This window comes from Euleptes europaea, chromosome 14 (assembly GCF_029931775.1).
Source record: "Euleptes europaea isolate rEulEur1 chromosome 14, rEulEur1.hap1, whole genome shotgun sequence".
Taxonomy (NCBI): domain Eukaryota; kingdom Metazoa; phylum Chordata; class Lepidosauria; order Squamata; family Sphaerodactylidae; genus Euleptes; species Euleptes europaea.
In genome coordinates this window covers 55,220,582-55,245,035 of record NC_079325.1, presented here as the reverse complement: position 1 = coordinate 55,245,035, position 24,454 = coordinate 55,220,582, and the positions used below count along the sequence as shown (strand labels likewise).

The window sequence follows — 24,454 nt, the reverse complement described above, 5'->3', positions numbered from 1 at the left end:
TATCTCTAGTTTCCACCCATAGTACTTCAGGTTTACATTCACTTTAACTTAGTAATGCAAATCTGTTCCTTACATGGTCTTTAAACTCTTCCGGAATATTGCTTAGATTGTATTTTGGTGCTATGAATGTTTTGGTGTTTTTCTTAAGCTTTATCTTTATTTTTGATATTAGCAATTCATGATCTGTACCGCAGTCGGCTCCTGGTCTTGTTTTGGCCGAGAGAATAGAGCTTCTCCATCTTCTGCTTCCAATTATATAATCTATTTGATTTCTATACTGGCCGTCTGGTGATGTCCATGTATACAATCGTCTATTTGGTTGCCTGAAACATGTGTTTGCAATGAACAGATTGTTGTCTTCACAGAATTCTATGAGTTGTTCTTCTGCTTCATTCCGTGCTCCTAGCCCAAATCTGCCAACAACATTTGATTCTGCTTTGTTTCCTACTTTTGCATTCCAATCACCTATGATTATCAGCATATCTTGTTTAGGTGTGTGATCAATTTCTTCCTGAACACTGGCATAAAAACTTTCAATTTCTACCTCATCAGCATCTGTAGTTGGGGCATAAACTTGAAGGATGCTTATGTTGATAGGCTTTCCCTGAAGTCTGATTGATATTATTCAGTCAGACTTTGCATTATAGCTCCTGACTGCCTTTGCTACATCTTGCCTCACTATTAAAGCAACTCCGTTTCTTCTCTTTTTGTCATTCCCTGAATAAAACACTTTGTAATTTTCTGATTGAAAATGTCCTAATCCAGTCCACTTTAATTCACTTACTCCCAGGACTGAAATGTCCATGCGTTCCATTTCTTGTTTAACAATTTCAAGCTTACCCTGATTCATGCTTCTCACATTCCATGTTCCTATTATATGCATCATACAGCTTCGGACTTTCCTTTTGCATCTATTCATGTCAACCACTGAACGTCCTTTCGGCTTTAGTCCAATCGCATCATTAAGAACAGCGCTACTCGTACTTGTCCTCTGCTCTACCCCAGTAGCAGATTGAGTGCCATCCGACCTGGGGGTCCCATCTTCCAGCACTATATCTTTTTTCATTTTGGATTGTCTCATCATAGGATTTTCAAGGTAAAGGTTGGTCAGAAGTGGTTTACCAGTGCCTTCTTCTGCGCAGTACTAACCAGAGTTAGCCGTAGTGGCACTGCCGTTGTCTACGAAAGATCTTCCGCCAGTGTCACCTTCCACTAGTGCTGCTGCCCAGTAGCTAACCTTCAGGGATTCCTCTACCCCCACCCCCATTGGAACTGCCTGTTCTCCAACGATATCTAGATGCTTTTAATAATTATTGCCATTTTAATTTACTTTCTATTAACTCCTCCAAATCAAAAGTAGTGGTATTTTCCAAAAAATGGCCCTCATACAAATGGCACATTGGGAAGGATTCAATTGAAGAAGTTTAAAGCTATAAGTATTTGGGAATTACTTATAACTGTAATCTCAATTGGTCTATACATCGACAAAATACTATTAAAGCCACCAGGATTTCCTTAAATCAACTCAAGCAGTTTTTCTACGCGAAGGGGAATCAGTGTGTTCCTGCAGTGATCAAAATCCTGAATTTGAAAATATTCCCCCAACTTCTGTTTGGAGTTCCCTTATGGCTTGGAACTCTTAATCAAGAAGTGGAGAACATCCAAGCCATATTTCTTAGACAAATATTGGGGATACCTAAATCTGTCTCATATTTCACAATTTGTCATGAAACTGGGCAAAACTTGATTGCCACCAAAGCCTGGATTCAAACAATAAGATATTGGCTCAAATTATATTTTCAAACTGAGCCAGGTTCCCTTTTATATTTCTTGAAAAGTGAACTTCATTATTTCTCATGGGACATATTGATTAGATCTAGACTCTGCCAAATTGGAATTGATTTAGATAATCTTGCTCTGGCCAATGAATTTTACATCTTTAAAAGAATCAAGCAACGTCTCCTTGATGTAGAATTGCAGAATTTTAACCCAGCTCTTCCCCCCATCTGCTCTCCGGCGGCCCTAGGCCTTAATAATGGATCGGGTAAAATGGCTAGGTATCTAGATAACCTAGAGATACCTTCTCAACGCCGCGCTTTTCTATTAGCTAGGGTTAATGCATTCCCATCTAGGATGCTCTTAGGCCGATACCTCCAGATCCCTAGACATGAACGCCTATGCACATGCGATTTAAACTTGTTAGATACAATTGACCACATCCTTTTAGATTGCCCCTTCTATGTGACTCTGCGGGATAAACTGCTATCTACTTTGCTCCAGTACAAGACATACAGGAGTAATGAAGTGAAATGCAAATTTCTTTTGAGTGACCATGATCCTAAAATTACGGCTACCGTGGCTGAATTTCTTACAGGAGTTCTTAAAGAACAAGAAAAGTTTTATTAACCCGTCTTGTAACTTATATGTATTGCCCTTTGGAGGTATATTGTTTTTTTTCTATCTCTGTCTTTTGGTATGCCAATAAAGGTTAATGAAATTAAATTAAATGAACTGCCTGTTCTCTTCTGCGGATGTGGCCATTGATCCCTTAAGGGGGTGGATGCATCTTCGTCTGGTGTCTCAGCTGTGACCATTCCGTCTTTAGTGACTCTGCTAGGAGTTTAGTCTCTTGATAGAGTCTAGACCCCTTACAGTATTGCTCTCAGCTTCCCTGACACTTACAAACCCCCTCACCACGTTAAGATGTGCATCCAGAAGGGGGTTATTAACTCTATTTTATATATTTAATTTATATTTTAAGCTGCCCCGAGCTCTTTAAGAAAGAAAGGCAGCTAATGACTGTTTTAATTAAAATAAATAAATAACTTTTGGGAAGGTATTCTGCATTCTGCTAGGGTGAGATGAGAAACAGTACCTAAGTGAGATTATGTTGTGGTTGTTGTTTTTTAAAAAACCACAATATAATGTTGTCTTTTTCTGGCACTACCATCTAAAACTGCCGCTCATTTTATATTTGCTAGATTTGCCTTCACAGTTTAATCCCCCTAGAACAGGGGTCGGCAAACTCATTAGTCAAAAGAGCCAAATATCAACAGTACAATGATTGAGATTTCTTTTGAGAGCCAAATTTCTTAAACTTAAACTATATAAGTAGGTACACTGTTTATTAACTTAATAAACTTTAATTAAAGTTTTAAGTCTTAAACTATAGGTACACTGAATAAAACTTGATATCATACTTAATAGTGATCATATTTATTGATAAAAATTAAATTGTAAGTCCCTGCCATTTCCCCCTCCCCGTCCGGAGTCCTCGTCTGGAGGCCTGGTCTACCACCATAAAAGCCTATTGGTAGACCTGGCCTCCGGCTGAGTCCCATTGGGAAGCCAGGTCTACCCACTGGCTGTCTTGGCAGTAGACCTGGCCTCCTGAGGCCCTTAGAAGCCAATTGGTAGAGCTGGCCTCTGAAGGGGGACTTTTTCCCCTCCTCGGAGTCCAGGTCTACCGCCAAGAAAGCCAGTGGGTAGACATGGCCTCCCAATGGGATTCAGCCGGAGGCCAGGTCTACCAAAGGAAGCCACCCAACAGCTGATAGGCGGGGGAGGGGCAGGAACCGCTGAGCCGCCTGCCCAGCAATCACGTGGCTAGAGGGGAGGGGAGGCTTTAGCCTCCCAACCATTGAAGGCAAGGGAAAGGGGGACCCGGCCATTCTCCACGGTGGTGGAGGGGGAGAGACAGCGAGCCCGCTTGCCCGCTTTCTCTCTCTCTCAGGAGCGCCGGCTCCACAGCCCGGCTGCCGGCGCGATTGGGCGTAAGAGCAGGGGCTCCGAACCAAGTTTGGAGAGCCGCACTCAACGGGCCAAAGAGCCGCATGCGGCTCTGGAGCCGCAGTTTTGAGACCCCTGCCCTAGAATCATAGAATAGAATCATAGAGCTGGAAGGGACCACCAGGGCCATCAAGTCCAACCCCCTGCACAATGCAGGAAATTCACAACTACCTCCCCCTCACACCTAGTGACCAGAAGATGGCCAAGATGCCCTCCCTCTCATCATCTGCCTAAGGTCACAGAATCAGCATTGCTGACAGATGGCCATCTAACCTCTTCTTAAAAACCTCCAGGGAAGGAGAGCTTACCACCTCCCGAGGAAGCCTGTTCCACCGAGGAACCGCTCTAACTGTTAGAAAATTCTTCCTAATGTCTAGACGGAAACTCTTTTGATTTAATTTTAACCCGTTGGTTCTGGTCCGACCTTCTTGGGCAACAGAAAACAACTCGGCACCATCCTCAATATGACAGCCCCTCAAGTACTTGAACATGGTTATCATATCCCCTCTCAGTCTTCTCCTCTTCAGGCTAAACATACCCAGCTCCTTCAACCTTTCCTCATAGGACTTGGTCTCCAGACCCCTCACCATCTTTGTTGCCCTCCTCTGGACACGTTCCAGCTTGTCTACATCTCTCTTAAACTGTGGTGCCCAAAACTGAACACAGTACTCTAGATGAGGTCTAACCAGAGCGGAGTAAAGCGATACCATCACTTTGCGTGATCTGGACACTATACTTCTGTTGATGCAGCCCAAGACTGCATTTGCCTTTTTAGTTACAGCATCACACTGCTGACTCATGTTCAGTGTTTAGTCTACTAAGACCCCAAGATCCTTTTCACACACACTACTGCTCAAACAAGTCTCCCCCATCCTATAATTATGCATTTGATTTTTCCTACCTAAATGCAAAACTTTACATTTGTCTTTGTTGAAGTGTATTTTATTAGTTCTAGTCCATTTCTCCAGCCTGTCAAGATCATCCTGTATCTTGGCTCTGTCTTCTACCGTATTTGCTACCCCTCCTAATTTAGTATCATCTGCAAATTTAATAAGCATCCCCTCTATTCCTTCATCCAAATCATTTATAAAGATGTTGAACAACACAGGGCCCAGCACAGATCCCTGAGGAACTCCACTAGTCACTTCTCTCCAAGTGGACGAGGAACCATTAACTAGCACTCTTTGGGTACGATCTGTCAACCAGTTGCACATCCACCTAACAATAATAGGATCTAACCCAAATTTTCCCAATTTGTCAACTAGAATACTATGTGGAACCTTATCAAAAGCCTTACTGAAATTTCGATAAACTATGTCTACAGTATTCCCCTGATCCAGCAAGGTAGTAACTTTATCAAAAAAGGGGATAAGATTAGTCTGACATGACCTCTCCCTGTTATCTTCCTGAATTGGGGATGCATCTATCTCTAGTGCACATTCATGTGCATGAACATCAAGAAGAAGAAGAGTTGGTTTTTATATTCCTACTTTCTCTACCACTTAAGGAGAATCAAACCATTTTTCAACCTCCTTCCCTACCTCTCCCCTGTGAGGTAGGTGGGGCTGAGAGCGTTCGGAGAGAACTGTGACTAGCCCAAGGTCACCCAGCTGGCTTCATGTGGAGGAGTGGGGAAACCAACCTGGTTCACCAGATAAGAGTCCGCTGCTCATGTGGAGGAGTGGGGGATCAGACCCTGTCCTCCAGATTAGAGTCCACGGCTCCTAACCACTACACCATGCTGGCTCCTGTTTCACAACTTGCAATGGACAAGCTCTATTTTGAACAGTCAGTGATACACAGATCTTCTCCCCCAGGAGGACAAGCACCTCCTTAGGTTTCCAAGTGATATGGGACAGCCTGCTGGGGAGTAAATGAATATTGCGGGTGGAACAGAGCTTTCAAGCTGTGTGGAACGGCAAAAGGCCTTGATGTGAGACACGGCCCTCTTTTCATCTATGGAATGTCAGAGGGGTGCGTTTCATATGATATCGTACATTTCCTTCCAGGAAAAGCTTCTCCTTTTGACAAATTTGTGCTGAAATGAGATACCTTCCAGGGCCCCAAATAGATGGGGCAGTTTCTCCGTTGTATCTTATTACCCTTCTAGCCAAACAACAGCTGTCTGTGTTCGGCATCTGCTGTTAGTTCTTTCTGAATATTTGGAATTGTCTATGTTTCTAGTTGACTACTTTTTAAGGTTTGAATTTCTATACATTAGGTAAAGGTTAAGCACCGGGTCATTCCTGACCCATGGGGTGACGTGACATCCCGACATTTACTAGGCAGACTATGTTTACAAGGTGGTTTGCCAGTGCCTTCCCCAGTCATCTTTCCCTTTACCCCCAGCAGCAAGCTGGGTACTTATTTTACCTACCCCGGAAGGATGGAAGGCTGAGTCAACCTTGAGCCGGCTACCTGAAACCGAATTCTGTTGGGATCGAGCTCAGGTTGTGAGCAGAGCTTGGACTGCAGTTCTGCAGCTTACCACTCTGCGCCACGGGGCTGTTTCCTATACATTACATTTCTATTCAATTTTATTCTGCTTTCCCCCCAAAGGGACTCAGGATGTCATACACAGCCCTCTCTTCCTTCATTTTATCTCAACAACACCCTGTGAGGTGGACTCATAGGAAGGTGTTCCACTGAGCATTTGAGGCTTCCCCAGTCCTAATTTGACACTTCAGTCCCTAACATCAGGGGTCCCCAACCTTTTTGAGCCCATGGGCACATTTGTAATTCTGACATGGCATGGTTGGTGCGGGAACAAAATGGCTTCCACAGGGGGAGGAGCCAGCCACAGCTGATTGCCACAGCTTCTGTAACAGTGCAGATCCTTATGCTGTGGTGGCAGCTGCTGCCAATGCAATATTTTTAAAAATCTGCGTAGCCAATCAAGTCTCCAATAGTCAATCAAAAGCCTTACTGGGCAAAACCCCTACCTGGCCTCACCTGCCTCCTAAAAACACTTGGCGGGCACCCGAAAAAGTGTCTGTGAGCACTATGGTCCCCTTGGGCAACATGTTGGGGACCCCTGCCTAATATCGTGTTATCTCTTATTTGATTACACAATAGTTGGGGAATAGTTTTAAAATTTTTACATACTTCATTTGTAGTCCTCCTTTCTCACTGAGGACTACACCAAGGTGGATCACAAAATATAAAGGCAGTGCAATCAGACTACATAAAACACCCACTGGACGATGGAATTAGTACGAAATTAGCACTTGGTGATACAGCAATGATGTTAACAATAGCAATAGTTTTTAAAAGATGCTCCAGCTTTTAAATTAGCTCTATTTTTTGTCTTCATTTTAGAAGGCATGGGCTTTCTAACAGGGCTACAACGTTTTATAAGAACAGGCACCTTAACCACGAAGGAATGTATTGTGGCAGGAACGTTTTATGACTTTTAGACACAGGCCTTCAGGATCTATATAGGGCTGCTAATAAAACCTGCTCGCCACTAAACTTAGGGATACCTTTTGATGTCTATCAGCCTTCCCCATATCTATCTCAAATGTATGATCCATCTTATCACAGAGCCATCTCCCTAGCTAGGTTTAATGTTATGCCATCTGCGTTACTTGATGGAAGATTTAGCAAAAAACCCCAATCAGACAGACTTTGTCCCTGTGGCAGTAATTGTGTTGAAACTGTTGTCCATTTTTTATTTTACTGTAGTTTAGTATTATATTGTAGTTGAATGCAGCAGGAAAAGAGGAAGACCCAACAAGAGATGGATTGACTCTATAAAGGAAGCCACCGCCCTGTCAGGAGCAGGCCATGAAGACAGTTCATGGTTGTGCTCCCAGGTGTTGTTTTGCAGTTCTCTCCAAGGCCAGTCCGTGCCCCGTGTTTAGACTTCATAGAGTCCTTCATAGATTCCTTTACTGTGGGAATTGCCAAGCACTCCTTCCTGCCTCTGGGAAGGGGGTTGCCTGGGTTACTGGTTATCTCCTTTTGCTTTTCCATATATGCCATTTGCCTTGCCTTAGCCCCTTACTAGTGTCATTCTGAATATGGCTTCTGTAACCTGTCAAATCTAATCAATAAAACTGCTTTCATGGACTTGCCGTCTGCTGGAATCGGTTCATGGGTTTGCCGCAGGACTAGAGCTCACACGCCCTCAGTTTGCAAGAATCTGAGCAAGGCTGTTAAGGATAGGACACTTTAGCGGACATTGATTCATAGGGTCGCCATGAGTCGGAAGCGACTTGACAGCACTTAACACACAACACAACACACACAGTGTATACTCAGAAATTCGTAATGAACCGCTAAGCCCTTTGCAGACATGCAGATGGAATGCTTCTGATTCCTGTAATGCTTCCTTTCTATTGAATAATTGTTCGCCCTACGTTCTGGAGAAGGTAGCCCAATTTTTAAAGATTGCTATAAAGGTAAAGGTCCCCTGTGCAAGCACCGGGTCATTCCTGACCCATGGGGTGACGTCACAGCCCGACGTTTCCAAGGCAGACTTTGTTTGCGGGGTGGTTTGCCAGTGCCTTCCCCAGTCATCTTCCCTTTACCCCCAGCAAGCTGGGTCCTCATTTCACCGACCTCGGAAGGATGGAAGGCTGAGTCAACCTTGAGCCAGCTACCTGAAACCAACTTCTGTTGGGATCGAACTCAGGTCGTGAGCAGAGCTTTTGACTGCAGTACTGCAGCTTAACACTCTGCGCCACGGGGCTCCTAAAGATTGCTATAGAACGCAGCAAATTAGTTAGATTAACTCACAACACTGTTTTATGCAAGGGTCTTTTAACCATTCTGTAAGGTTACATCTCAAATATGTACCTCCCTTTGCCAGAGGCATGATCCTAACAAAGAACACGTCTGGATGGGTGTTCCCCCGCCCTCTACCCCTGCATCGCCCTGCGCGCGGGTGCACCGCAGCGGCCGCTAGGTGGCGCCCCCTCCCCCCTGCAAGGCCGAGCGGCGGCTGGCGCGCGCAGCGCTCGGAGCCCGGGGACCGTCTTTGCGCGCCCTCTCCGCGCCTGCGCAATCCCTGCACGAACCAGCGCCGGACCCCCCCCGCCCCGCCCGCCTCCCCTGCGCCTCCACGCTGCCGGGGATGGGCGCATGCGCGCTCCTCCGGAGCTGTCAAGTCCTCCCGCCCCGTTACTCCAGGGCTGCTCCTGCTTTGGCCATTTTGCTCCGGAGGAAGCGATGAGGAGGTAGCGGGGCCGGCGGGCAGGAGCCTCCGCGGGAGAAGCCCTGGCGGGGTGGTTTTCCCACCCGTTGCAAGCATTGGAGAGGGTTTTTTGCAAGGGGCTCTTGGGGGGGCTGGGGAGCAGAAGGGGGTCGGGACCCCAAAGCCCTAGCAGTTCCCCCCTCCGAGTCCTGCCGGGTCAGCCCCCTCGCCCGCCCCTGGCTGGATCTTCTGGCAACATGAGCTGGGGGGCAGAGCTGTGGGTAAGTGAGAGGGAGAAGGGGGGGGAGGGGGAGGCACGGCTTTGGGCGACGTGTGGGTGGGGGCTATTTTTGCACGGCCGGGCAAGGGTGGAGGGGAGCGGCGGCGCGCTATTCCTGGGCTCAGACCGGCGGCGGGGGGGGGGGGGGAATCCTGTTGGAGATCTCAACGCTGCAGAGGGAAACGCTGCTGGAAAAGTTAGCCTGCAAAATCACCCATAGAATCTGGGTTCTCCGCCTCCTGGTGAAATAATGGTTTGCGAGCCCTGGGAGACCCCTGCCTCGTGCCCTTCTCTGCAATCTGCCCCCCAGGTTGCCCTGATGGGGCTCTTTGGGGCAGGGTGGGGTGGGGGATGAGACATCAGCGGTCCCACCAGTGCGTCGAGCGCAGCTTGCAAGGCGCCTTTGCATTTCTCGACTGGCAGGGAAGGGGGGGATCTGCTGGGAGTGGATCTCCGCATCGCCGCCGCGTTAATCCCCGTCTGCAACGGAGAAGGGGGGTGGAACCGCAACCCCGACTGATGCGTGTACGTGTGAAAGGCTCCCTGGCAGAGTTGTTCTTATCGTAACCCAAGAGACCCAAAGAGCAAATAACTGTTTCGAATAAAAAAAAGTTATTCTGATCAGTTACGATGTTTATCTCCTACCGTAGTCCTGTGCAGGCAAATGGGAGGCGAGAGAGAGAGAGAGAATGATAATTTAGGCGTTCTTTATCGCTCAATTCTATGCATGCTTACTCAGAGGTAAATGCATTTTAATTAACGGGGCTTCCTCTGAAGTCAGGGTGCAGAGGATGGCAGCTTCAAAGTGTTTCTGCCTCTGCCTTCATCCCTATCAGAAAACGGTATTTTGTGCATGTGTTATTTTGTTGCATATAAATTTGTATGTTTTAGGAACACCTTGAGGTCCCCCCCCCCCCAGTCTTCAGGGCTGTTCATGCGGACTATCAATGAAATAAGAGACATATTGTAATAATGAATAAAACCCAGTATTTTGCAAGGGTTTGGCAGAACAGCAGAGATTATGACTTTGGACACACGAAAGGTCATGGTCTTAAAGAAATTGTGGTTTTAAGCATAACAAGCAGAGAAAAGGATGTTCCTATTTGGTTAGTATATTTTGTGGGGGTGGCAAGACTAGCGTTTGTAGTTCAGGAGAGAGGGGGATGGATCAACCTTGCCAGTTCATTTAGAGACCTGATTTCATTTGATCAGGGAAAGTGGGTCTCTCCCCCGCCCCCCCAGGTTGCTAACTCTGGTTAGAGAAATTCCTGGAGATTTTGGAGGTGGAGCACAGGGAAGGCAGGGTTTGGGGAGGCACCTCAGAGGGGGTACAATGCCATAGAGTCCACCCTCCCAAGCAGCCATTTTCTCCAAGGGAACTGATCTCTGTCATCTGGAGATCTCCAGCCCCACCTGGAGTTTGGCTACCCTACCCCTCATAAACTTTCCAGAATTGTGATCCTCTCAAACAGCTTACAATTATAGAGGTCTTTGTAGTAACGTTTTTTGGAAATGATATGAGGTCATTTTATTTGCTCTTTCAGAGGGTTGTTGGTGGGGAGACCATGGTTAGGGCAGCAGAACTTCAGTTCGGGTGGGGAGGGGGGCGTTGAGCAAGTTCTGTTTTGGGTGGTTTAAGTGAATTTCATTTAGAACACTTTACACTTCAAAAATCTCTTGGGAACCCATGTTGAGCCTTGGCGGCGATAAACTGAATTAAAACAGCTCAGCCTAAAGTCCCTCAGAGGTCTGTTAGAGTTTCATGGTCTTGATCCGTTTTGCCGCCTGAGGCAAAATATAGAGATGTGGCTTCCTCTCGAGTTGGCCTTCTTTTCCTCCTCTGGTGATGAGGATGGGGGATAGAGTTTCCGAGCTTCCAGAATGGCGCTGATTTGGTGTGTTGTGGATGTGTTTCCTCAGTGTGGTGGCTATGGGCTTGGGATTAGGGTTGCCAGCCTTCAGGTGGGGCCTAGAGTTCTCCCAGAATTACAACTGATCTCCAGTCTACAGAGATCAGTTCCCCTGGAGAAAATGGCTGCTTTGGAGGGTGGATTCTATAGTGTCATATCCCTGCTGAGCTCCCTTTCCTCCCCAAACTCAGCTTTCCCCAGGCACCATCCCCAAATCTCCAGGAATTTCCCAAACCAGAGTTGAAGCTGCCTTATACTGAATAAAGTCCCTTGGCCTATCAAGGTCAGTCTTGACTACTCCAACTGGCAGAGGCTCTCCAGGGTCTCAGGATGAGGGCTTTCATATTACCTGATTCTTTTAACTGGAGATGCCAGGGATTGAACCTGGGACCTTCTGCATGCAAAGCAGATGCTCTACCACTGAGCTATGGCTCCTCCCCTAGGGAACCCTAGCTTCTGTACAGATGTCATGTGAAACCTTGGCTGAATTAAACTGTGAGAAGTGTGATTGTCTGAACATGGTCTAGTCCAGGGGTCGGCAAACTCAGTCAAAAGAGCCAAATATCAACAGTACAACGATTGAGATTTCTTTTGAGAGCCAAATTTCTTACACTTAAACTATATAGGTAGGTACACTGTTTATTAACTTAATAAACTTTAATTAAAGTTTTAAGTCTTAATTAAACTATAGGTACACTGAATAAAACTTGATATCATACTTAATAGTGATCTTATTTATTAATAAAAATTAAATTGTAAGTACCTGCCATTTCCCCCTCCCCGTCCGGAGTCCTCGTCTGGAGGCCTGGTCTACCGCCATAAAAGCCTATTGGTAGACCTGGCCTCCGGCTGAGTCCCGTTGGGAGGCCAGGTCTACCCATTGGCTTTCTTGGCAGTAGAACTGGCCTCCGGAGGCCCATAGAAGCCAATTGGTAGACCTAGCCTCTGAAGGGGGACTTTTCCCCCTCCTCGGAGTCCAGGTCTACCCCCAAGAAAGCCAGTGGGTAGACATGGCCTCCCAATGGGACTCCGCCGGAGGCCAGGTCTACCAAAGGAAGCCCGCCCCGCCCAACAGCTGATAGGCAGGCGGGGGGGGCAGGAACCGCCAAGCCGCCCGCCCAGCAATCGCGCGGCTAGAGGGGAGGGGAGGCTTTAGCCTCCCAACCATTGAGGGCAAGGGAAAGGGGGACCCAGCCATTCTCCACGGCTGCGGGGGGGGGGGGAGACAGTGCGCCCGCTCGCCTGCTCTCTCTCTCTCTCAGGCGCGCCGGCTCCTCAGCCGGCTGCCAGTGCAAGAGCAGGGGCTCCGAACCAAGTTCGGAGAGCCGCACTCAACGGGCCAAAGAGCCGCATGCGGCTTGGGAGCCGCAGTTTGCAGACCCCTGGCCTAGTCCACTAACTTTCAATTCTGAGGGTCCATCATACCAGGGAAGAACTGGTCGATGAGGTTAAAGTAGTAGGCACACTGGGTAGTAGTGACCACATACTTTTGGAATTTACAATCTTGGGGAGAGGAAAAACTGCACATAGTAAGACATATAGGTTGGACTTTAAAAGAGCAAATTTTAACAAACTTAAACTGATGCTGGGTAGAATCCCATGGTCAGAAATACTGAAGGAGAAGGGAGTTCAAGAAGGGTGGGCATTTCTTAAAAATGAAATACTGAAGGCGCAATCACACACCATTCCTATGAGAAGGAAAAATGGGAGGAGCCTAAAGAGGCCAGGGTGGCTCCATAAGCAGCTTTTTAAAGAGTTGAGAAATAAAAAAGACTTCTTTAGGAAGTGGAAGGAGGGCCTTGTAAACAAATAACTAGTGCTTGTTGGGAGAGTGTTAGGAAAGCTACAGCTCAGTATGAGCTTAAGCTAGCGAGAGATGCTAAACACAACAAAAAAGGGTTCTTTTCCTATGTGCAGAGTAAGAACAAGAACACGGACAAGATAAGCCCACTGCGGGGACCGGAAAGTGAAATTGTAACGGGAGATGAAGAGAGGGCAGAACTCCTCAATTCCTACTTTCCCTCTGTCTTTTCTTGTGAGGGAAGTGGTGCTCAACATGGCATAAACAGAACACGTGATGAGGGAAGGGAGTTGCAGCCGAGGATTGGCATTGGGATAGTGCACAAACATCTAGTTTCTTTAAATGAAACAAAATCCTCTGGGCCAGATGAGTACCCAAGGGTACTCAAAGAACTTGCAGATGTAATTTCTGATCCTCTGTCCATTATTTTTGAGAATTCTTGGAGAACAGGTGAGGTGCCTGAAGATTGGAGGCGGGCAAATGTTGTCCCCATCTTCAAGAAGGGGAAAAAGGAAGATCCGGGTAACTCGGACCCACCAGCTTGACTTCTATACCAGAAAAAGTTTTTGAACAAATCATCAGTCAGTCCTTGAGCATTTAGAAAGGATGGATCTGATCACTAAGAGCCAGTACAGGTTTCTCAAGAATAAGTCATGCCAGACTAATCTTATCTCCTTTTTTGAGAAAGTTACTACCTTGCTGGATCAGGGGAATGCTGTAGTCATAGTTTATCTAGATTTCAGTAAGGCTTTTGATAAGGTTCCGCATAGTATTCTAGTTGACAAACTGGGAAAATGTGGGTTAGATCCTATTATTGTTAGGTGGATCTGCAACTGGTTGACAGATCGTACCCAAAGAGTGGTAGTTAATGGTTCCTCATCCACTTGGAGAGAAGTGACTAGTGGAGTTCCTCAGGGATCTGTGCTGAGCCCTGTGTTGTTCAACATCTTTATAAATGATTTGGATGAAGGAATAGAGGGGATGCTTATTAAATTTGCAGATGATACTAAATTGGGAGGGGTAGCAAATACGGTAGAAGACAGAGCCAAGATGCAGGATGATCTTGACAGGCTGGAGAAATGGGCTAGAACTAATAAAATGCACTTCAACAAAGACAAATGTAAAGTTCTGCATTTAGGTAGGAAAAATCAAATGCATAATTATAGGATGGGGGAGACTTGTCTGAGCAGTAGTGTGTGTGAAAAGGATCTTGGGGTCTTAGTAGACCAAACACTGAACATGAGTCAGCAGTGTGATGCGGTAGCTAAAAAGGCAAATGCAGTCTTGGGCTGCATCAACAGAAGTATAGTGTCCAGATCACGCGAAGTGATGGTATCGCTTTACTCCGCTCTGGTTAGACCTCACCTAGAGTACTGTGATCAGTTTTGGGCACCACAATTTAAGAGAGCTGTAGACAAGCTGGAACGTGTCCAGAGGAGGGCAACAAAGATGGTGATGGGTCTGGAGACCAAGTCCTATGAGGAAAGGTTGAAGGAGCTGGGTATGTTTAGCCTGAAGAGGAGAAGACTGAGAGGGGATATGATAACCATGTTCAAGTACTTGAGGGGCTATCATATTGAGGATGGTGCCGAGTTGTTTTCTGTTGCCCAAGAAGGTTGGACCAGAACCAACGGGTTGAAATTAAATCAAAAGAGTTTCAATCTAGTCATTAGGAAGAATTTTCTAACAGTTAGAGCAGTTCCTCACTGGAACAGGCTCCCTCGGGAGGTGGTAAGCTCTCCTTCCCTGGAGGTTTTTAAGAGGTTAGATGGCCATCTGTCAGCAATGCTGATTCTGTGACCTTAGGCAGATGATGAGAGGGAGGGCATCTTGGCCATCTTCTGGTCACTAGGTGTGAGGGGGAGGTAGTTGTGAATTTCCTGCATTGTGCAGGGGGTTTGACTTGATGACCCTGGTGGTCCCTTCCAACTCTATGATTCTATTCTATTCTACCAGAATCTGAAAGCATGGTTTGAAGTTGGCGTATTAATCACGGTTAGTCTTCACTAAGATTTTGCTTGATATACAAACACAGAGATTCCTGCTTAAACCTGTCTTGTTCTCCAGCACTGCCCTCATCACAGTGTAGGCCAAGATAGCAACTATGAGAAGCTATGAAACCAACATTTATCAAGGCAAATCTGGATTTGATTGGTTGCATGCTGAATCCTGGTTTCACTAACAGTTGTTAAACCATTGCATTTGTGTTATGTCTGAACCAAGCCATTGATTGGCACTATGTTTCACAAGATGGTTATCTCTCTACAGTAGTGGCTTGCAAACCGTGTTCCAGTGTTCCTCAACAAGAGGACTCAGTAATGTAGGACAACTTGTATGTTCCCCAAAGTGTAGCTGTGAGAGATACTGGGTTGTGTTCTAGGGCAAATGTTCATGCAGCATGAGGGTGAATCCTAATAACCAGTGTTCTGTGTGTGGGTGCGCACCATAGAAATGTTCTCCGAACCCTCTACAGATGTGGTGGATACTCAGAGGTCTTGTGGCAGACAAGGCAATGTGGAAAATATTCGCTCAATCTACAAAGTCTGGAAAAACCTGTCATCGACTAACCACTCTAGGGAAGTTGATTGTGACGTGCCTGCCTGCTGCGATTATAGAAGTGTTCCCTGCCTCCGGAGGTTGAATCCAATGAGGCTGATGCCTGGCATGGCATGTATTTGCCATGCCTGAATATCATCCCAAATGTGCCCTTTGAGGAGGGGGGCTTTTAGATTGCACCTCCTCATCAGGTTGGCCTTATTTCTAGGAGGCCGATGTTGTATCCAGTGCTTAGTTCAAAAAAAAATGGACATGAGACACATACGAAAAGATGCCGGCATGTGTGGTGAAGACGGCGGTGCATTGTGGAGCAAAGTTATCTTAAGGGTTTCTTCTCATGAATGAACTGGGATTTGCGGCCTCATGAAATAGCTTAATGACAGGGTATTAGCTTTGGGCAAAGTTTACTGCGTTGGCCAGAGGGTCGGCAAAGGGAACCTGAGCTGGTGGTGGAGAAGGTGTGGAATTAGTAAGTCTGGCAAGATGTAGTGGGATTTCAGATGTGTGTGCGTGTGTGCCCAAGTTCTGCAGGCTGTCAGTCGAGGGCAAATGAAAGGTATAAGCATCCTTTGCTCCTTAGGAGAGGCGTTTTATTGAAGTGTTAAAGGATTGTAGAATTGCTAATTGTTTCCCTGCAGGGAGAGAGTGTGGGTGAGTAGCGGCCTGTTTGGGTGAGTGCAGTTGATTCAGCACAATGCTTTGAAGGAGCCGGTAGACGGTGCTTTCCAGGTAAACAAGTCATTACCCAGTCGTCTGGTCTGCTCGGCGATTCTTGTGGCGTTGGATAAATATGAGCAGCGCAGAACTGACAGATGAGGCTATGTCTGTTTGCCGTTGACGGCTGTCATTTTGGCCGGTGCTTACGAAAGATGATCTGAGCCAGGTGATACGACTAACTCTAGGCAGGTTACAGGTAGCTGCCTGGAACAGATTAGCTTACTGGTAGGCAAGTTTCATCACTATACACTCAAGGTCCCTGTGACCTCAAAAGGACAGGAGTGGCTCAGTGGTAGAGCATCTGCTTGGCATGCAGAAGGTCCCAGGTTCAGCCCCCGGCATCTCCAGTGAAAGGGACTAGGCAAGTAGGTGATGTGAAAGACCTTTCTCTGCCTGAGACCCTGGAGAGCCGCTGCTGGGCTGAGTAGACAATACTGACTTTGATGGACCAAAGGGGGTCTGATTCAGTAGAAGGCAGCTTGATATGTTCATGTGTTCTTTTTTTGCCATCAAGTCACAGCTGACTTCTGGCGACCCTGTAGGGTTCTCAGGGCAAGAGACTTTGGGAGATGGTTTGCCATTGGCTGCCTCCGTATCACGGAGGTATTCCTTGGAGGCCTCCCATCCAAACCTTTGCCAAGATTGAGGCCGAGAGTGTGTGACTGGCCCAAGGTCACCCAACACGCTTCCATGGCACAGTGGGGCTTCAAACCTGGGTTTTCCAGATCCTAATCTGATACCTTAACCACTATACCACGCTGGCTCTCTAGAATTCTGCAAATATAGGTGCTGTGGGCACAGTGTTTCTGAGCATGTGCAAAGTGCTTTTTCTTGAGCAATTAACAGCCCATTCCTGAAACAACAACGTGTGGAGTTGGCAGGGAAGAGGCACAGCTGCGCCTCTTCCTAAGCCAATTTGCGCACGCCGTAAAACAAAACAAAAAAGCCGCGTCGCAGCTTTTTTTTGTTTTACAGGGGCTAAAAGCCCCATTGAAAATAGCAAGGCTGCGGATGCTCAAAAGCAGGTGCAGCACCGCTGTTCCTGGCACCGGCATATCCAGCTGAACCGGGATAGGAAGCCACCTAGCTGGCGGCTCCTCCCCCCGGCCTGCCCCCGGCCCGCCCCCCTGCGCCAGTGCTGCCTCTCTATGCTGTGGCCGGCGCCATGGAGAGGCCGCGCCAGCGGAGGGGCGAGGTGCGGTCCCACGGTGCTCGTCCTCCGGCGGGACTGGCCTCGCCACCAGCGTAAGTGCGTGTAATCGCGCGCTTACAATGACTTACGCTGGCGGCGAGGTCACGCCGCCTCCTGAAGACTTTCGCCCAAAGTTTTCAGGAATGAGCTGAAAAAGGCTTTCGGTTGTTTACCTAGCACATTTTTATCCCACCTGCCCTCCAAAGAGGTCCTTTACCAACCTCCAACCCCCACTACACTGTGAGATAGGTTAGACCAGGGGTGGGGAACCTTTTTTCTGCCAAGGGCCATTTGGCTATTTATACCATTATTCGCGGGCCATACAAAATTATCAACTTAAAAATTAGCCTGCTATATTTGGTCAAACAGTTAGCCAAGAGGCACGACCAGAGACAGCTCTGAGTGTCTGCCACGTAGTTTCTCCATGGCCCGGGTGGGAAAGGGTTAACACAGTTTCTTGGGAGGTCCTAGCAGCTCCATAGATAATGACTCTTCTGCAAGGGGGGGAAAGGTTCCTTTTCTCGGCAAAACAAACTCACATCCACCTTGAATAGAGGCTATTCCTGTCCGTGGGAGGAGGCAGATCGCCAGTCTTAGATCCTTCTGAGCTAGAGATCTGCCAGGACCCACAAAGGGCCAGACCAAATGATTTCACGGGCCTTATACGGCCCCCGGGCCTGACGTTCCCCACCCCTGGGTTAGACTGAGAGAGAATATCCAGCCCATGGTCACCCGGCAAGTTTCTGAACCGAATGGGGATTTGAATTCGAATTTCCCAGATTCTAGTTCAGCACTTGAACCACAGACGTCCACAGCCTCCCTTAGAAATGTGCATCCGTTTGAGGTGACTCACACAAGGGGAGGGGAGGGGAGTTCTCTGCCTCTTTGCAGATGGGGGGTAGTGGCAACTGGGGAGGGGGAGAAAAGTTCCTTCTAATGACCTGGACATTCGAGCGGGCCTTCCGGATTCTTGGTGTCCATGGGACTGAATTTAATCTAAGGTTCTGGTCAGCAACTAACTTCCTTGTGGGGATTGCATTGAGATGATAGTGCAATTAGATATGATAATATGTTGACGGCCCTCAAAATGGTTGCTTCCGTATCTTTCTGCTGCAACTGTGACGTCAACAAGCTTTCCTTTCCCCTCCCTGTTGGCAGCTGGGTGGTATGGGGTAAGCCAACTTGGCCCTCTGTGGTCTAAGGGTTTTGGCTCTTGTTGGCAGGTGAACATGTTCATCCCCCTAGATTGTAGGAAATGAAGTTCTGCTGAGGTTTTTAAGCGGAGGCTAGATGGCCATCTGTCAGCAATGCTGATTCTATGACCTTAGGCAGATGATGACAGGGAGGGCATCTTGGCCATCTTCTGGGCATGTAGTAGGGGTCACTGGGGGTGCAAAAGTGCAGTGAAAGACTTACAACTTACAATTCTATATACAATCCTATGTTCTCAATCCTATAAGGTAACGATCTCCACAATTTTCTCTTGAGTGTGGGTGATGAAATGTCCTTAACTAAAAGGCTTCCTGGCTTTAGCAGTATTCAGGTATCAACTGCACAGTCTGTTTGCAATAAAAAAGATCCATTAACATCAGGCTAGATGTTTAGATAAAAATAATCTTCAGAGAAAGACACCTCGAATGTGAGAGCTTCTGCTAAGCATCATTTCCTTTGTGGTGTACCGGGGAGTTGCGCAGCTTTCCACAGACTGAGCCATGCTGCTGTGTGCGCGCTTACTTCCTATTCTGAATGTGGGGGAGGGGGAGCGCATAAACCATGCAGAGCAGTGGTTCCCAAAGTGGGCAGTACCACCCCCTGGGGGGCAGTGGGATTACCTGGGGGGCACTAAGAGGCTAGAGGTGGGGCCCTTCAACTGTGTTGTTCACTAATTTACAATAGATCAAGCTATGGCACCATGCTGGCAAATTTGGTGGAAACTACCAGAATTTTTTTCCAGGCTTTGAAGAGCTGGTGCCACTGGATCAAGTCCATCAGTTTTGTTGAATAAATTTCAACCAGAAAGTTTTAATTTGATTCATGCAAACTCCTATTTTGAATAATTCTTTTTATAGGGTAGGGGGCGCTGGGGTTGAGTTTGTGGAACCAAGGGGGCAGTGCCCCCAAAAGTTTGGGAACCACTGATGTAGAGCAACCAACCCAACCTGCATTTTGCTGGTTTTGGCTTTCACCAACATTGGGGATCTGAAAAGCTGGTGATCTCCAGATTCCGCCTGGACCTGTCAGATTGTGAGCCCCTTGCTCCGCCCACATTCTGTGGTTTGCCAGATTCTTCCAGGCTTCGCCCCTGAGATGCCTACCTCCCATTTGCCCTGCATCTGACCAGGGAATAGATACCGTAGGTGGGTCACTATTTCTGAAATAAAAATTTAGGTAAGAGTTGCTGGCGAATAACGGCAAACAGGAAGGAGTGTGGGCCTGCTGGGAGCACTCATCATATTCCCCTGCCTCAGGCCTGGTTTGCAAGGGCACAACATTATTCGGCTTGGTTCAGACATTGTGCAAAGCCATGGTTTTATTCAGCTGACTATAGTTAGTGTGATTATCTGAACATGGTCTGCTCCACTAGTTGTGGTTAGCTGAGAGCCATCAAACCAAGGTTTGAAAACCAAACTTGTTCTTAACTGTGGTGTTGTGGGGTACAGCAAGGCAGACATCCTGACATAGTCTGGCTTGTTCAATTGGCACCGCTGTTCCATACTTCCGGACCAGAGACACCTGCCTGGAGTGATTCAGAATTCAGCTTTCTCTTGCCTTTTGCAGCCTCTTGCTAGCAGCCAGCCTAAGTGGTGAAACTGGCATTTCTCAGAGCAAACTGAGGTTTGAATGATTGTCTGTGGGCTGGCTCTTGATGTCATAATCTAACCATAGTTAGAACAGAGAATAGACATGGTTTTGCATTATGTCTGATCTGAGCCTTTGTTTTAGAAATCAAGAAAGGTGGCTGATGGATCTTAAGTTTGATCTTCTCATCTTTTTAGGATTTTTCCAAGGCCATCCACAGCCAAACTATAAAGGAAGCTTTGCCTGTCCTGTCTGTCATTTTTATCCTGCCTTTCCTCCAAGGAGTTCAAGGCACAATCCATAGTGTTCCTATCTTGCTCTGTGAAGAAGAAAAAGAGTTGTTTTTTATACCCTGATTTTCTCTGACTTTAAGGAGTCTCAAACGGGCTTACAATTGCCTTCCCTTCCACTCCCCTTAACAGACACCTTGTGAGGTTGTTGGGGCTGAGAGAGTTTGGAGAGAACTGTGTCTAGCTCAAGGTCACCCAGCAGGCTTCATGTGTAGGTGTGGGGAATCAAACCCGGTTCCACCACACTTAACCACTACATCACGCTGAAGTAGGGGAAGCTGTTATTTAGTATGCTTGTCCACATGGGCAGCCCTGACATGCATGGCCCAGGCTAACCTGATCTCATCAGATCTCTGAAGCTAAGTGGGGTCGGCCATAGTTAGTACTTGGATTAGGGACCACCAACGAAGACCAGAGTCTGTACACAGAGGCAGGCAACGGCAAACCACTTTTATTCATCTCTTGCCTTGAAAACCTTATTGGGCCGCCATGAGCCACCTGCAACTTGATGGTGCCTTCCACCACGGCCGTCACACTGACAAGCCAAGCTCTGCTTCAAACCAGCAATCAAGAATCCAAAACCAAGGTTTGAGGTAGGCTTGCAAACCACGGTTTGAAAGTTACAGCCTGTACCTATACTCTGCTACACTAGGAAGTGAGTTTAGAAAGCAAAGTATTGGGAAGACTGAAAAGCAAGCAGGCAAGGATATTTAAACCATGGTTTACCTGTTGTAAGTTTGGAAGCTAATGCCAGGATCTGGGTGGTAAGTTGTAGCTAGTGAAAACCATTATTTGGCATGATGGCTGAATTGAGCCAGTGAATTTAGAAGCCAAACAGGGATTTAAATTCAGGTTTCCCCAATCAAATACTGAGGCTCTTTTCCCACAGGGTGCTATTGTTACCCTGAGCAGGCAGTCTCCACTTAAGTTGGGGGAATTAGCTGGAGACAGAGAGAAAGGGGTGGGGGACTAGGATTGATAACCTATATATACCAGGATTGTCCAGGCGAGAACTCTTAAATGAGCATGTGGTTGCATAATTGAAATAAGTGTTATTAAGACTAAAATAATGGCAAATAAGGGAATTTTCAGCAAACAATAATGCACACTCAGATCACACGAGCTAGCTAGAGAAGAGGGGTAGGAGGTTGGGCAGAGTTTAGGGATGAGTGATAGTTACCAGTCTTGAAGGGACGTCGAGGGAAAGCAGCACTGAGGTGGAAAATGACCAACCTTTCTGGAAGCAAAAAGGAGAGCCCACACGTCAGTGGGCGTGGGTGTATGGATGCAGGACACACACACACACATATGGACCAAAGGGCCAATATTAATACCCCAAAATGGGTCCTGGGGTGGTACAACGTAAGCTGGCAGGAAAGCCAGAGAACAAATAATTGATTGCTTTTCTGGGGCTCCAACAAAAGGGTAGGAGAGGCTTGATGGGTTGTTAGGTCCCAAGAGAAGGCCTGGGCTATTTCCTTAAATACTGATTGATTGGAGGGGTGGGTGCAGATAGGGTGGGAAATGGTCTGCTTGGAACACTGATTAAATCTTCTGTGGATGCATTTTAGTCTTGTTGATCTCACACTGCCACAGTGGCACTGGGTTTTGCTGGGCATTCTGTACACGGCCATTTGTTCTGTTGGGCTTGCGACCCACCCACCCCAATCCCATGCTTGGATGTGTTTTGCTGTGATCCTCCGGTTTGACATTAGTTCTGTAGAGCTCTCACTGCCAGAGTGCCCCTGGGTTGTGCTGGGGGCATTCTGTACACGGCCATTCTGCTGGGCTTGCTGAAGTGCTCCCAACTTGATTTTCCACTGTGGAGATTCTCACGTTTGACTTTACTTTTGTTGAGCATGCACTGCCAGACAGGCACTGGGTTCTGCTGGGCTTTTGCACATTGCCATTGGTTCTGCTGGGTTTGCACAAGTGCCTCCCCCCGGCATTTCCACTGCAGAGATTCCCTGGTTTGATTTTGGTTCTGTTTGGCTTGGCACGTTGGCTTGTAGTTCTACTGGGATTACTGGGTTCTGCAATGGTTCTATAGGGCTTGTTATGTTGGTTCTTCCATGGGAGGCATGATTTGATCATTGATTGCTGCTTGCCGGCATGGCTTTTGCCTGGAAGCAGTTGGAGGTTTTTTCTCTCCCCCCCCCCCCAGGAAATAATGGAGGATGGCTTGGGGCACCCTGTTCAGGGGCTGATAGAATTGGATCCCTTGGTCCAATTTACTTAAAATTTGGGGGTTATTTAAATGTACATGCACCCGCAGCTCTGCTAAAATTTTGGTGTGTATACCTTTAAAAATAACACTGTCCCCAGCCACCCTGAAATTTTACCCATAGGGAATAATGGACCCCCAAAATTCAGATTCCTGAAAAATACTCAAATTCAAATGCAATATTCATATTGGAATTTGGGAATATCAAGAATACCAATTTTGTTTTTTGCACACTCCTAATTACAATGTGGAATTTGCTGCCAGAGGATGTAGTGACGGCCATAGGCACAGGCAGCTTTAAAAGGAGATTAGACAGGTCTGTCAGGGTCTACAAACTACATTGAGCAAAGGGAACCTCCTCGTTCAGAGGTAGTCAACCTCTGAATCAAAGTGCCAGGAGGCAACATCAGGGGATGGTCTCGGCCTCTATGCCCTGTTGTTGGACCTCCCGAGTAACTGGTTGGCCGCTGTGTGAGACAGATGCTGGCCTAGATGGTCTGATCCAGCAGGGCTCTTCCCATGTGCATTCAATCATGCAAGCCACGGTGTGAAGAGAGGCAGTGTCTAGATGCAGAATGGCCACTTCAAGGGGAAGAAGCCTCAGTTTGCGTGAACTGAATTTCACCCCTGCTCTACTTCTTCCCTACCCCTCCAGTCTCTGTTTTGTAGGAAAGAAAACATCAGGCTGCTTTTCTAATGATAGACTTCAGCCACGCCAGGCATCTGTGTGTATATTTGTGGTTGGAGATGGCTGCCAGCTCTGCAGGCCTCTACCCCACCTACGAGACCAAGGCTGGTTTTGAAAGCGTTGGTGGTAAAGCAGCTGTGGGGGGGGGGAGAGAGAAAGTAGGGAAGTAGTGGGGGAAAAAACCTTTCCTTATGATGGTTTTGAACCTCAGGTCCCTGGGCTGTTTGTAGGTTGGAAACAGAAAGCCACCATACATTGGAGCCAACCTTGCTATAGAAACAAAATTATTTTCTCTTTGTAGGTGGGCTAATTCCATATCTTATTGGTCCAGGACTATAGACAGAAATGGTACAGTGTTAATAAGGTTTGTGTATGTGGGTGGACACAAAGTTTGGATTCCTCCCACCCATACCTCAGTGCAAAGCTTGAGTACAAAGTTCAGTTTCAGATGTTACTTGCTTATTTATTTATGTATTTATTTGCTTAATTTATGCCCTACTTTTCTCCCCATTGGGGCTTAAGAACATAAGAAAGGCCATGCTGGATCAGACCAAGGCCCATCAAGTCCAGCAGCCTGTTCACACAACGGCCAACCAGGTGCTTCTAGGAAGCCCACAAGCAAGACAACTGCAGCAGCATTGTTCTGCCTATGTTCCATGGCACCTATTAGGCATGCTCCTCTGATCCTGGACAGAATAGGTATGCATAATGACTAGGATCCATTTTGACTAGCAGCCATGAATAGTCCTCTCCTCCATGAACATGTCCACTCCCCTCTTTAAGCCTTCCAAGTTGGCAGCCATCACCACCAACAATTGCCAACCTTCAGGACTTGGTTTCTATCAGTAAAAGCCACTCAGGAGGGGAAGGGTCCTTTGCAGGGCTATTTTGGCCTTTGAGGGAGTAGTCCTCATAGCCAGGCCCACCAGCACCTGCAGACGACTTGATACTACGTTACTTAAAAATAATTATTAAAACATTTATATCCTGCCTTTCCTTGTGGTACAAGGCAGTTTACAATAATAGTTGAAAACATTTCCAGTTTAAAAACAAAAATAAAATACCAAACCC

At 47.0% G+C, this 24,454-nt stretch overlaps 1 protein-coding gene across 18 annotated transcripts in view; it reads left to right on the top strand.

The window, feature by feature from the left end:
* Window positions 1-9,107: 9,107 nt before the first annotated feature.
* The window catches only part of FNBP1 (formin binding protein 1), a 231,185-nt gene continuing 215,838 nt past the window's right edge, over window positions 9,108-24,454 (top strand). For all 18 annotated transcript variants that reach the window (XM_056860326.1, XM_056860325.1, XM_056860335.1 and 15 more), the window contains exon 1: window positions 9,108-9,207. In XM_056860326.1, the coding sequence (XP_056716304.1) occupies window positions 9,184-9,207 (24 nt within the window). In that variant the 5' untranslated portion in view covers window positions 9,108-9,183. The remainder of the gene's footprint in view (window positions 9,208-24,454) is intronic.